The sequence below is a fragment of the Panthera onca genome, chromosome F2, assembly GCF_046562875.1.
Source record: "Panthera onca isolate mPanOnc1 chromosome F2, mPanOnc1 haplotype 2, whole genome shotgun sequence".
Classification (NCBI taxonomy): Eukaryota; Metazoa; Chordata; class Mammalia; order Carnivora; family Felidae; genus Panthera; species Panthera onca.
The window spans coordinates 57,204,219-57,219,382 of record NC_138356.1 but is presented as its reverse complement, the minus strand read 5'-3'; the positions used below and the strand labels follow the sequence as shown (position 1 = coordinate 57,219,382).

The window sequence follows — 15,164 nt, the reverse complement described above, 5'->3', positions numbered from 1 at the left end:
CATTATTTCTAGAGACCCATTTTGATCATTTCAATGTCATTGTTTTCCTATTACCTATTAAAGAAAGGCAACATTCTTTAGCCTCTAACTCCAACAGTAATTTCTTATGTCATCTTTTACCACATGTATGTTGTAAGATTTCCCCACTTAATCAAATAATTGTTTCCTAGATATAACATGCTTTTCCTCTTTTCTCCTCTTCCCATTCATTTCCTCCAGCTGACATGCCCCACTTTTTTTTTTTTCTTTTTCTGGCTGTATAGCTCTTAGTTTTATCTATTACCCTAAATCTTAATTGATCCAATCAGCTCATTCTAGAAGTGATTTTCTTCTTTTTCTGGATTCTGATATCCCTCTTTCACTCCCTCAATGCCTTTTATTTATTAATTCAACAAATATTTACTGAACACTTGTGTGTCAGTTCATATTTGTGAACAAAAGAGACCATATCCTATAGCCTTCTTGGAGCTTGTAGTCTAGCAGGTGAAGACATAAAAGACAAAAATTTAAAGTTTTTAAGCTGTAAATGTAAATTATTAAGCTGCAGAGCCCTTCAGAAAGTGACAAATCGTAGAAGAAGATAGAAGGAGGGTTGAGGGATCCAAAAATGTTAGGGCTACAGAGAGGATGTTATGAAGGGCAGACCTTCAAGAGAAGGTGACATTTGAGCATAGCTAGAAGGCTGTGCAGGAAGAGAGTTTGCTGGAATGTGAGGAAAGGGTGTTAGAGGATACCCAGAGCAGACACCCTAAAACATAAGGATGATGAAGAGCAAGAAGGCAAGAGTAGGAGGAAATGAGGTGAGAGAGAGAAGGGAAAATGGGAAAAGGGAAAAGAGCAAGAAGGCAAGAGTAGGAGGAAATGAGGTGAGAGAGAGAAGGGAAATGAGGTGAGAGAGAGAAGGGAAAATGGTGGGAAGGAAAATTGGGCTCCAGTTGTAAAAGAACTCGTTAGGAAGTTTTGAGCAGAGAAATGGCATGCCCTGACTTATAAGGTACTGTAGGGTGCTTTGCAATTACAAATGTTTAGTAATTTTAATTAGCATTTTTGAATTATTTCTCAATGAATATTAAGCTAGAAAGGTAGGTGAATATTAAGCTACTTGAGTATATTGTATATCATTTATTTCTGATATTGTGCAACACAATGTTTTATTATTGCTTCTACATCCCCAGCAAATATTTGCTAGAAAATTGGTTAAAAAAAAAAGACAGTAACTACATTTATCTAAAGGAGATAACTGTATACTGGTGTAATTATACTACTTTTGTATAATTGTGGCCTATGACTTGGCTATTATCACCCAGGTACCAAAGTTCTGATAGCCAACAAGCTATTTACACCAAGTATTCCAGTATCTAATAGGTTCTTTTGTTAGTTACTTATTAAAGAAGGAGGTCTGGCCTTAAAAAAAAAAACACAATTTTATACTTTAAAAAAAAAACCTACCTGTTTTTGTACAACGTTGTTTTCTTCTCAGGTGTTAGTCTGTATTTTTAAAGAAAATTTCTATGTAGCTGGGTTAACTCTTTCATACATTTTGCCTTGTAAAGTATTTGAAGCAAAAATAACTATCTCGAATTTGGCACATACTGATATTTAAGGCTCACATTTGCTTGTCTATCCATGATGGCTTTCAAAGTGTGGAATATCTATAGTACAAACAGCCGTTTGTGTGAGAGCATTATAAACTATAAGCATTTGAATGACTGCTAGGGTTCCTCGACAACAGTTAACAATCCCTCCATCATGATTATTGGAATCATATTATCATCATTATATTATAAGGTTATTAAATTATAAAGTTAACATTTTTTTCAAGTGTTCAGTAGATGTCAACATTGTATAAATGTTTTATAGATATATCTTTACTTAATTTTCCTCCTTGAGGCAGGTATTATTTTTAATCCTATCGTATAGATGACAAAACTGAAGTTTAGATAGTAATCTGAGACCTCAAAGTAAGTGAGTAGTAGAGGTGAGATAAAAACCTCAGAGAATTTTGGAGCACCTGGGTGGCTCAGTTGGTTGAGGGTCTGATTCTTGATTTCAGCTCAGGTCATGGTCTCATGGCTCATGGGATCTAGTCCTGCTTCAGGCTTCATGCTGGCAGCATGGAGCCTACTTGGGATTCTCTCTCTTTCTCTCTCCTCCCCTCCCCCACTCATGTTCTCTGTCTCTCTCACAAAATTTTGTGAATAAAATTTTGTTGACAAATTTTGTTGACATAAAGCTACATTGTTTTTCTGTTTTGGAAATGTGTGCTGGTTTAGTAGTCATGTCATTGGATGTAGCTGCTCTGAGTTAATATATTTTTTTCTACCAAGTATCAAATTTTTCTGTCTAATGATCCACAAGAGCACTGGGAATGAATTCTTAAATTGACAATTTGTATTTTTTGTTGTTTGTTTGGTTTTAACATATGTGATTCTAGTTGTAATTGTATGTCTTGCATAAATATATTTTTTTGCTAGGAAAAATGTCCCTGGTACATGGAATGACATTAAATTGATCAATTGTTAGGAAGCTTCTGTAAAGAGAATTTATAATCTCTAGTTGCTCTGCCACTTGGATTCTGTTAGAGCTTCATCATTAAAACTTTTAAAATACAAACTACAATTTGGTTATAATATGCCTATATCATTTCTTTCACATTTCCTAAAATGTGTTGCCATACACATTTGTGTCTTACTCTAAAGGAAATTCTAAAGGGACATGGAAAATTCTAAAGGGACAGTGGAACGTCTATAAATCAATGAGTAGTTTTTGGTTTTGAACTTATATAATGCGCATGTTTTAAAAGGGCAAATTACATGCAGTAATGGTGTTTGCACATTTAAGGGAGCTCAAAGATCTTAGGACATACTCTGAGGAAGGCAAAGGTACATGTTACCATGATGAATAGATTTTTCTCTCCTCCTAAACCTGAGAACACTCATGATATGTGCCACTAATAACTTTCTGCAAATCCTGAGAAAACACAGGTGGTCTGAAAATATCTTTCCATCCCACATCATAGTGGCAGGGCTGGTCCAAATAGCCAAAAGTATAAACATAGTCACAAAATAGTAAATGCCTAGACATGTATTCATTTAACTCTAGCTTATAAATAACAAAAGATTCAATTCAGCACAATAGTTATTTTACTGCTTTCCGTCCTTGAGCAATATGCTTAAGAGATAATGCATTAGGTCTTAATGAGTTTATTTTTATAATCACTAAAAATTGTTTCCTCCCTTGGGCTAATTAAATAATTGATTCTTTGAGAAAAAAATAGTGATTTTAAGATTAATTATGTTTTTACTTAAACTAATTTTCTTGTTCTAACTAGTTTATGTATATCATCTCGTACAATGTTAATTGTAGAAACCTCTCCTGCCCAAATTAAATTATAAATATTTGTCATTTCTAATTTCAGTTGCCATTAACAGAATGTATTAAATGCAAATAAGTATAATAGGTTTTACAAACATACCTCACTCCTTAACCCTTTAAGGCCATTAGTTTTGTCATAGTTTTCTCTTTTAATCAAAATTTACTTCATGATCATCTCACTGACTTTTTACCTCTTTGTGGTGTCGACGTAGAAATAGATTTAGCCTAAGTTGTGAATTCTGGAAACATTGTGGTTTTGTATTCCTACACTTTCTCTGGTTGTATCTTGAGCTAACAACATTAGTCTGTTGGTTTTTCTCCCAGTAATATCAGTAACATTTTAGCTTATACAGAAACTTTTTGTTTGCGGTCAATCAAAAAATTCAAAGTATTTAAAGTCTTGGCACTTTATATAATTTTTTACATATTTTTTAATATTCCTATAGTATATATGTGAAACTTATTGATCTTAAACATACAGAAACATACTCTCATAACAACAGAAAAAATATCCTATCCTTTATCTAGAATGTAAAAGACAACCTCACTCCCATGCTTAAAACCACTAAATGATGTTAGCTTTTATGTCCCTGCCACTATTTTAAGTATTATGGATATCTTGTTTTCCTTCAGCATTACAATATTCCTATGAAGTTGGCATTTTTCCACCTCATTTTATAGGTGAGGGAACTGAGGCATATAAGTGATTTCAGACTTTACCAAAGATTACGAAACTAGTGCAGATCGAGGTTGTGTTCTCAATAACTAAGAAATTTTCCTTCACTACCCACAGGAAAAAAAATAATTTCCTACATTGGTTGAGATTATAAAACTGTACACAATGTATATATCCTGCCTCCCTTTCAGCTTCATTTCTTGCTCTTTTCAAAACACTACAATGTGCTTTGGGGGAAAACATTCCTCTGTTTTCCATACAGAAGGAAAAATCACTTGAAACTTCATTTATTTAACATGCCACCTTGTCTGCCAGGACATCACCATCACCTTACCCTTTGTTCTCATGAGTGGGTAAAATATATAATTTTCTAGTAGGGTTATCCTTTATGAAATAATAATTTAAACACAGGTTAACCTTCATTTATTGTGACTGTTTCACTACCCTGTAATCTTTTGAAATAGTTACCTCTCCTGTTTCATCAAATGTTTCCTTAGAGCATGGTCGCTTATGTTGCTAATATTTCTTTGCATTTCTGACATCTAACATGATACAGAGTACACAATAGGTGCTCAGCAATTGTTTATGTCAGATTCTCTTTAAAATTTTATCATTTAACTTAGTTTTCGTTACTCCGTAGACTAAAATTTGCTAAGCACTTTCTATTACTGAATATTCAATTAATTATTCAGGGTAATGCTAAGTTAAATGTTAACTGAAGTAAGAACAAGTAAAGTAAGTAAGTAAAAATTTACGGATTAACGTAAATGCGAGTGAAGTCCGTACATCACAATGTGTTCCTGACCCACTGCTGCTCATCAGTGATTATTAAGTCAGAATTGTTCCTTCTGAAAAAACTTGCTTACAAACATTCAAGTTACATGTTTCATAATAGGTATTTGGCAAATATGTGTTTACCAGATTAATTAATCAATTCCAACATACATTATACCAGAACAAAGTCTGTGTGCTTGCCATTGGAGTTTTCTACAAGTCCTCAAACGAGTACTCCAGCTCATATTGGATTCATTCTTTGATTGTCACCAACTTCTGTGTTTTTTTCAGACAGCTATATTATAATGATAAATGTGGAATGCCAAATGGCGATTCTAGTGTATTTAAAAAAAATCCCTCATATGTTGTATAAACATAGAAATAATAGTTATCTTGAATCCACTATTTAGAGTAAGATTTAAAATTGAAGACATGAAATATATTTAAAATAACAAGACTTTGCTATCACTGAATACAACCTTTGTGCAAAGACACGATTCGATTCCTGCTCCTTTCTTACATGTATGCAGTTCCAATATTTTGGTCTTGATTTTCAATAAATTTATACATAGGTTGTCATGTCAAATTCGTGAAGGAGTTTTTCCTCTTACAAAACAATTTACCAGGAATCTTAGCAGTAATTAAGCTTTCTTCTTCTTCCTGTCTGCCTCTCTTGATGCATTAAAACTAATTAAAATCATTATGGAATTCTGGGCAGTAATATATATATATATTTATAATATATTATATATATTAAAATATGTATACAAAGTACACAACAGATCCTCAGTAATTACTTATGTCAGATTCTATTTAACATTTTATCATTTATGTATATCACATATATATGATATATACATACATATAGTCAGAATGATCAGATATAAATGATATGATTTATGATTAAGAGCATTTTCTACTGCAGATTGATTGCCTTGTGAACAGATTGGAAAGAATAGTTTTGGGTTATACATAAATGGTTATAAATAAATGTTGGAAATGTAAAGAACTGAGGTTTTGGCATTTTCATTCAGGATAACTGCCTACTGTAATTTGACAGCAGACAGAACTCTGTGCAATTTTTGATATGGATTTGTTGCTGGATTCATTTCTGTTTGTTTTTGGCTACAAAAGCAGATCAATTGATCCAATTCTCATTTCAAAAATTCACCCAGAGAGTATCTTTGATTGCCAACACCAAAATTTACACTCATAAAGCTGCAAATGACTCAATATTTTGATTGCCTTCGTTAAACAAGAGAATCCTTTACAATATTTTTATAAAAATTCTCTTTTCTTTGTTGATTCTAATAATCTATTGATTTTGTTACTTATAAAGAAGTGAAAATAATTCTCAAAGAAGACTTTTTAAAGAGTTTTTAAGTTGAAGGGTCATTGACATACGAGATCATGTTAATTCCAGGTGGACAGCATAGTGATTCAACCTTTATATCCATTATGAGTAATCACCACCATAAATCTAGCTACTTTAAAATTGCTATTTAATCACTCAGAGGTTTATTTGTTCAAATAAAAAATGTAAAATATGAACTGTAAGATTTCAGATATTTCTGTTTTATCTTCTTTAGTGTACATAAAATAATTGGCTGCAAAAAAATGAGAGAGCCGTCAGTGACTTCTGCTTATCTGATTACCTCATCACCTTGCTTTCTACCTTGAAACAATCATATTCAACAGATTAGCTGGTCCAACTCAATCTCTTTTTTTTTCCTAACTCAGTGTCTTAAACAATAGACAGGAATATGTACTTTTACCCTCAAATTCGCTACTAGTACTAATTCATCTAATAGATGAGGAATTTTATTAATTAAAAAATCATTCCAAATTATAAAAATTTTGGAAATACAGGAACATTCAAGGAAAGGCATACAAATCACCAATAATCTCATAATAAAGAACCCTAACCTATACTAATATTTGGCATATTTCCTTTTACTCATTTTTCTCTGTTCATGTATATATGTATATATGTATATATATGTATATATACATATATACATATATATATATAATTTTTAACTTACAAAATCGCTATTACATAGTTTATTGATTTTTGTATCACATTTTAAAGTTAAAACTTATAAAATATTTTACTACATCCATATATATTATGTATAAACCTCACTTAACAATAAAGCTCTCAATACTCTATAGCATCACTATACCATAGTTTTGTTTTGTTCTCCTCTCAGAAAAGGAAATCGCCACTTCTGTATATTAATAGTTTTCTGTGTATATGACTCTGAATGAAGTACTTGATAGAAAAGAAAAATGAACATGTGCAAAATTTGGCCTTCTCAGTAAGAATGACTGTAAGAATGACCTTAGCAGTAAAGAGTAATAGAAGTACTGTTCGGGACTCCCTAAAAACTAAGATTGTACCAAAGGGAGGTGAAATCTTATTTATAAGACATGTATGTTTATATCATAAATCACTTTTTTGGGATATTCATTCATTCTTGAAAAGGGCTCCATGAAGTCAGGTAAATGTAATGTGTAAGGCCCATTAGTAGGTATTAAATGAGATTAAAACAAATATAAGACAGTTTCTTTCACTTCTTAGATCCTAAAATCTAGTTGGGGAAGCAAGACATGAAACCTTAAAATTTTTAAAGTAGGTCACAATGTAATGATAACTTATCTTGCCTTGGTCCAGAAATTCAAGATTTCAAAAAAATCAAGAGATATGGAACATGATATATGTTTAGAGACCTACTTAACTGAAGCACAGGGCATTGGAATTCCAGTCCATGGACTACTCTAGCCTCCTCTAGGATTGCCTCAAGTGCACTCCCAAATGACCAATTTACTCTTCCTCTTTACTGCCTTCCTTTCTGATCTAATCATAATTCTATAAAGATAGTGCTCTCCTGTCATTTTCTGTCCTTAAATGTGACCTAATTTGGAATGGTTTTTAGCTACTCTGACCATTGTATTATTAGGCAGAGAAAGCATTTTTCATTTGCAGGGGTAGACATTAGTATCTATTAAGAAATTATCAAAACAGGGATTCGCTTTGTTTTCCATACTCTTCATTCATCCAGTCAACTGATGTTTATTGAATGTGTCCTTAAGATGCTGTGCTCTAAGCTGCCCTTAAGAGTTTCTATTCTCAGAGGGGAAACAAATATTGAAGAACTAATTACATAATTATGTATTCATTATTAGTTTATACTAAGCATCACAAAGGAATGTAGAAAGTAGTGCTATGAGAGCATCCATCAGAGAGAAATATCAAGGAGTAAAAGAATGTCTGAAGTACTGTAATTGTTTAGGATTTAATTTTTAATGTTTTTTCATGAAAAGAACATATGTATAATGACTTTGCAGTGGTGACTACTTATTCTTATAATTTAATTATGCATTAGATTAGCTTCAAAATGTGGATTGCAAAAAAAAGGGTAATAAACATTGGCTTTTACTGAAAATATAAGTCAGTCAGAGAAAGACAGATATCATATGTTTTCACTCATATGTGGAACTTGAGAAATTTAACAGAAGACCGTGGGAGAAGGGAAGGGGAAAAATAGTTTCAAACAGAAAGGGAGGCAAACTCTAAGAGACTCTTAAATACAGAGAACTAACTGAGGGCTGATGGGGGGGGAGGGGCGGGAAGGAGGGGAAAATTAATGATGGGTATTGAGGAGGGCACTTGTTGGGATGAGCGCTGGGTGTTGTATGTAAGCAATGAATCACAGGAATCTATCCCCAAAGCCAAGAGCACACTGTATATATTGTATGTTAGCTAACTTGACAATAAATTATATTTAAAAAAAGAAAATAAAAAGTTTATAATAGTAGTACATTCACATGTTTGAAAAAAATATTTTGGCAAAAAATTAATTTTTAAGACTTTATTTTAGGAAAACAGCTTAACATTTAGTATGTATTTGTCCCCATATATTGAAAAATATATTGTTAATGTGAAAATAATGGAAGTGTTTTGAATTATATAATTGTCTCCCCTTCAGAAATAACTGATTTCAAGTGTCACGAAAACTTTTCAGGTCTCAATAAACTACATGTTTTTCTCCTTTTTATTTATAATATATTTGGACAACAAATCTTCCTTAAAAATACATTTAAAAATTTTACATGTAATAAGTAACTTAAAAATGTGTCTCATAAATTAAAAAGTCAATTCTATATTAAGGAGGAAGGAACCAGGTGATATGGACAAAATAGCAAATAGTTTTTTAGTTATTTTATTAAGAATACTTTAGATGGTGCGCCTGGGTGGCTCAGTCGGTTGAGCGTCCGACTTCGGCTCAGGTCACGATCTCGCAGTCCGTGAGTTCGAGCCCCGCGTCGGGCTCTGTGCTGACAGCTCGGAGCCTGGAGCCTGCTTCAGATTCTGTGTCTCTCCATCTCTCAGCACCTCCCCTGCTCATGCTCTGTCTCTCTGTCTCAGAAATAAGCATTAAAAAAAAAAAAAGAATACTTTAGAAATATAATTTCATTCTACTCTCACAATAAATTATTATTTCTTTTTTATCTAGGAAGTTTTTAAAAGAATTTTTAATTTTTGTTTTACAGTAGAAGACATTTAGGCTGGGAGTTAAAAAGACTTTAAGCGTAATCACAGAGCTATTTAATGGTTGGTGCCATGAAAATCCAAAGAAATAGTTTTATGGTATAGTTCCAAAGCACATTGCTTTTAACAACTACAGTTAAATCTTGTTCACTTAAATATTATTCACAGAACATTCTTAACGTCCCAATGTAAAATCTAGTTTTAATGGTAATGGTATTCAATTTTGGTAATTTAATATGCATAATTTAAGCATTCGTTACTTGAAAGTTACTTATGCTATTATCTTTATATTTCTCAGCAATTGGTTTGGATTCCTGTCCTGAACCGCAGACTCCCAGCAGTGGAATGAAAATTGGAGACAGATATATGGTTGGTGATGTTGTGTCCTTTCAGTGTGATCAAGGATATTCTCTTCAGGTAAGATGACTTTTAAATTATAGTTTTGATATGCATTGCTTTTTCAGAATATTTTAACAGAACAATGATTGATAATCCACAAGTTTCAAAAAATATTGATTTCAGACCATGTAGCATACCAAGTCAAAGGTATTAAATTTGTTCATAAATTCATGAGAGAAATTACTGGAATGGATTAAATGGTTTTTTTTTTTAAGTTTATGTATTTTGAGAAAGAGAGAGAGAGAGCAGGGGAGGGTCAGAGAGAGGGGGAGAAAGTATCCCAAGCAGGCCCTGCACTGACAGTGCAGTGCCTGATGTGAGGCTCAAACCCACGAATCGTGAGATCATGACCTGAGCCCAAATCGAGTCTGCATAACCAGCTGAGCCACCCAAGAGCTCCTGGACTAAATAGGTTTTGTTTGCAAGGGACCAAAACTTAAATTTGAATCAAAATTAATATTTACTTCACACTTTTCTTTCTATTCGCATAGGATGTAACAACTGAACTCCTGCATCTTTTAGAATCTTTTAGATTTGAAAATAAAAACAAAGTGCTACTTAAAGCATTAAATGAAACTTCCATGTAAATAAATTCCCCCAATTAGTAAAAATCGACTACAAATACATTTTAGAGGGTCTCAAATTTATGGTTGCATAAAAATCTCTCTAAAGACCTACTAAAAAATTGAGAAAAAATATGAGGCAAAAACTATTTCATATGTTAAGTAAATAAACTCCTTAGAGGAAGCAAAGTTAAAAATTAATAATTTAGAGTCTTTAAAGTTGTATTACAAATTATTAGTCTCAGAAGAACAATCAGATCTTTCTGGACTTTATATTTTAATTTAAAATTTATATACCTTAATTGACTTGTTTTAATATTTTTATTAAATGTTTTTAAATTATGCTTTAACCTATCTCACCTTGAATATTATAGCAATTTATTATAAACAGTAACATGTGGTTATTTCATTCAATGTTTTTAACAATTTTTTACCATGACTTTTTTTTAAAGAAAATTCCAGTAAAAGTTTGAAAATATAAGAAATGAAAATATATATCTAAGCTTGTTTTTATGATATTAAGTTTGCTATGTTTAATTCAGTCTTTTTAAAGTGAGTACTGAACTGTACTGTCTTGTTTATATAGGGTCATTCTCATATTACATGTATGCCTGGACCTGTAAGAAGATGGAATTATCCAATCCCAATTTGTTTGGGTAAGTTGAGGAATTGTAACTCATTTATAAGCTTTATCAAATTTTAAAGACACACCCTGTATATAACGTTCTTCAAACATATAGTTTGCCTTTTGTCAAGTTTTATGGAAATTATATTTTGAGATAAACATTTCATGTCTTTTTAAAATTTATTTTACATGTTTAGAATTTTTAACTCAAACTTCAACATCAATGGATGACTTCAGAAGTTGAGAAAAGTTACTAGATTGTTCGATCCTTAGAACTTTTTCTCAGTATGCTATGATAGAAATACCCATAGATCAGGAAAGTAAGTAAATATTCATTGCTTGCTATTAAGCCGGAAACAATAAGGAATCTGGAGTGTACCAAGGGAGCATGACAGTCCTTGAGATGTCTTCAGTAGTGACAGGTGATTTAGATATGGAATATATCAAAATGGCACTTGGATCTTAGAAAGAATGGACCCAATTTGTGCCCTAACTTATTGCTGCTTCCAGTCATTTCTGTCCACTTTTTCATGTTATTTTCTCTTCCTCATTTCTAGTATCTGTATGCAACCATTAATATCCTGGGCTCTACAGAGTATCTGAGAAAGAAATATGAGGTGTGATCCCTATCTTTAAATCATTTATTTACCATTTAGAGTGGTAGAAATAAAAGACATGAAATAAAAGAGTAATTTAGTTCTACCATTGACTACATGATGGAATTTCAGGAAGATGAGATGATGTTGACCCAAGTCATTGGGAAACATAGTCAGCCCATAAAACTTAAACAGAGTTTTAGATGGTAAGTGTAATTAAGATAAATATATGTAGTAGATAGCCTTTTTTTGAGTAGGAAAATGGGCAAAAACAAAAGAATTTGTGTGACTTCTATGACTTACCTCTGTATTGTATTTGTTTGGGCTGCCTTAACAGAATACCACAGACTGGTTGGGTTAGGCAACAAAAATGTATTTGCTCTCAGTTCTAGAAGCTAGAAATCCAAAAGCAAGGTGCTGGCAAGATTGTTTTCTCCTGAGGCCTCTCTCCTCGGCTTGTAAATGACCATATTCTCCCTGCATCTTCACATGGTGTCTTTTCTCTTTTTTTTCCGTTTGTTTCCTTTTTTGTTTTAGAGTTTATTTTTTATTTATTGGGAGAGAGAGAAAGAGCAGGGATGGAGCAGAGAGAGAGGGAGAGAGAGAATCCCAAGCAGGCTCTTCACTGTCAGTGCAGAGCCTGATGTGGGGCTAGAACTCATGAACCATAAGATCAAGACCTGAGCCGAAACCAAGTAGAATGCTTAACCAACTGAGCCCCCCAGGTGTCCCTCTAGTGTCTTATAAGGATAGTAGTACTATCAGATTAGGGCTCCACCCTTATAATTTCATATAACTTCGATTACCTCCTTAGAAGCCTGAATTCCAAATATAGTCAGATAATGTGTGAAGGCTTTAACATATGAATATAGGGCAAAGACAAGTCAATCTATGCCTGTGTACCAGGTGTACTATTTCTGTTGAGACTACTGGAAAATATGTCTAGAAGCAAGGATGGTCTTAATTACCCAAAGATATTGAAAGCATTTAGATTTTATTTTATTTTATTTTATTATTATTATTTTTTGATGTTTGTTTCTTTTTGAGAGAGAGACAGAGTGTGAGTGGGGAAGGAGCAGAGAGAGAACGAGACACAGAATCCGAAGTAGGCTCCAGGCTCTGAGCTGTCAGCACAGAGCCCCACGTGGGGCTCAAAGTCATGAACCGCGAGATCATGACCTGAGCTGAACTCGGACACTTACCATCTGAGCCACCCAGGGACCCCAAAAGCATTTAGATTTTAGATTGGATGATATTTTTTAGAAGATATATCTCTTTAGGTGTCAAATAATTTACAAGTCAATTATAATATCGATTTTATAATTTCAATTATAAAATTATATGTATATAATGCCTATTGTAAAAATTTAAATATGTAATGTCAATTATGTGTGTGTGTTATGTGTGTGTGTATCCAATTAAGTATAAAAAATTGGGAATATAAAAAGGTACAGACAACAAAATAAATGGCATATATATTTTGCTGATATGACAACAGAGAGTTTAGATCTGTTAATTACTATATCCCCAGTGTCTAGAACACTAATTAATAAATATTGCTTAAGGAATGAATTAAAATAAAGTTTTAGCATGCTACAGATATGTGTGTGTATGTATATGAAGAGAAAGAGAGAGGTAGAGATACACACACTTTATATATTTTATATACAATATATACTCTTCCTTGACATTAAGTTAGAATAAGTTTCCATACCATAGCATGTTTTCAAAAATTTGATATTAAAATTTTTTTTACATTTATTTATTTTTGAGAGATAAAGTGAGACAGAGCATAAGTGGGGGGTGGGGGCAGAGAGAGAAAGAGACACAGAATCTGAAGCAGGCTCCAGGCTCTGAGCAAGCATTCAGCACGGAACTTGCTGTGGGGCTCGAACCCACAACTCGTGAGATCATGTGTCCAACTGAGCCACCTAGAAGCCCCACAAAAATTTGATATTTAAAATAGCTTCATGGCACACAGCATAGTCTAATTTGTGTGGTTATTTTCTCTTCATAGAGTTTAGGTTTTTGTCTTTCTTTTTTTTTTTTTTTTCAATATATGAAATTTATTGTCAAATTCGTTTCCATCCAATACCCAGTGCTCATCCCAAAAGGTGCCCTCCTCAATACCCATCACCCACCCTTCCCTCCCTCCCACCCCCCATCAACCCTCAGGTTGTTCTCAGTTTTTAAGAGTCTCTTAGGGTTTGGCTCCCTCCCTCTCTAACTTTTTTTTTTTTCCTTCCCCTCCCCCATGGGTTTCTGTTAAGTTTCTCAGGATCCACATAAGAGTGAAACCATATGGTATTTGTCTTTCTCTGTATGGCTTATTTCACTTAGCATCACACTCTCCAGTTCCATCCACATTGCTACAAAGGGCCATATTTCATTCTTTCTCATTGCCACGTAGTACTCCATTGTGTATATAAACCACAATTTCTTTATCCATTCATCAGTTGATGGACATTTAGGCTCTTGCCATAATTTGGCTATTGTTGAGAGTGCTGCTATAAACATTGGGGTACAAGTGCTCCTATGCATCAGTACTCCTGTATCCCTTGGATAAATTCCTAGCAGTGCTATTCCTGGGTCATAGGGTAGGTCTATTTTTAATTTTCTGAGGAACCTCCACACTGCTTTCCAGAGTGGCTGCCCCAATTTGCATTCCCACCAACAGTGCAAGAGGGTTCCCGTTTCTCCACATCCTCTCCAGCATCTATAGTCTCCTGATTTGTTCATTTTGGCCACTCTGTCTGGCGTGAGGTGATATCTGAGTGTGGTTTTGATTTGTATTTCCCTGATAAGGAGTGACGTTGAGCATCTTTTCATGTGCCTGTTGGCCATCCGGATGTCTTCTTTAGAGAAGTGTCTATTCATGTTTTCTGCCCATTTCTTCACTGGGTTATTTGTTTTTTGGGTGTGGAGTTTGGTGAGCTCTTTATAGATTTTGGATCCTAGCCCTTTGTCCGATATGTCATTTGCAAATATCTTTTCCCATTCCGTTGGTTGCCTTTTAGTTTTGTTGGTTGTTTCCTTTGCTGTGCAGAAGCTTTTTATCTTCATAAGGTCCCAGTAATTCATGTTTGCTTTTAATTCCCTTGCCTGTGGGGATGTGTCGAGTAAGAGATTGCTACGGCTGAGGTCAGAAAGGTCTTTTCCTGCTTTCTCCTCTAGGGTTTTGATGGTTTTCTGTCTCACATTCAGGTCCTTTATCCATTTTGAGTTTATTTTTGTGAATGGTGTGAGAAAGTGGTCTAGTTTCAACCTTCTGCATGTTGCTGTCCAGTTCTCCCAGCACCATTTGTTAAAGAGACTGTCTTTTTTCCATTGGATATTCTTTTCTGCTTTGTCAAAGATTAGCTGGCCATACATTTGTGGGTCAAGTTCTGGGGTTTCTATTCTATCCCATTGGTCTATGTGTCTGTTTTTGTGCCAATACCATGCTGTCTTGATGATGACAGCTTTGTAGTAGAGGCTAAAGTCTGGGATTGTGATGCCTCCTGCTCTGGTCGTCTTCTTCAAAATTACTTTGGCTATTCGGGGCCTTTTGTGGTTCCATATGAATTTTAGGATTGCTTGTTCTAGTCTCGAGAAGAATGCT

The 15,164-nt window shown here is 33.7% G+C and overlaps 1 protein-coding gene across 2 annotated transcripts in view; it reads left to right on the top strand.

Annotated features, from left to right (window-relative positions):
- Positions 1 to 15,164, top strand: part of CSMD3 (CUB and Sushi multiple domains 3) — a 1,245,616-nt gene that overhangs the window by 1,100,854 nt on the left and 129,598 nt on the right. For both annotated transcript variants that reach the window (XM_078441978.2, XM_078441977.2), the window contains 2 exons: positions 9,679 to 9,797; positions 10,929 to 10,998. In XM_078441978.2, coding sequence (XP_078298104.1) covers positions 9,679 to 9,797; positions 10,929 to 10,998 — 189 coding nt within the window. The remainder of the gene's footprint in view (positions 1 to 9,678; positions 9,798 to 10,928; positions 10,999 to 15,164) is intronic.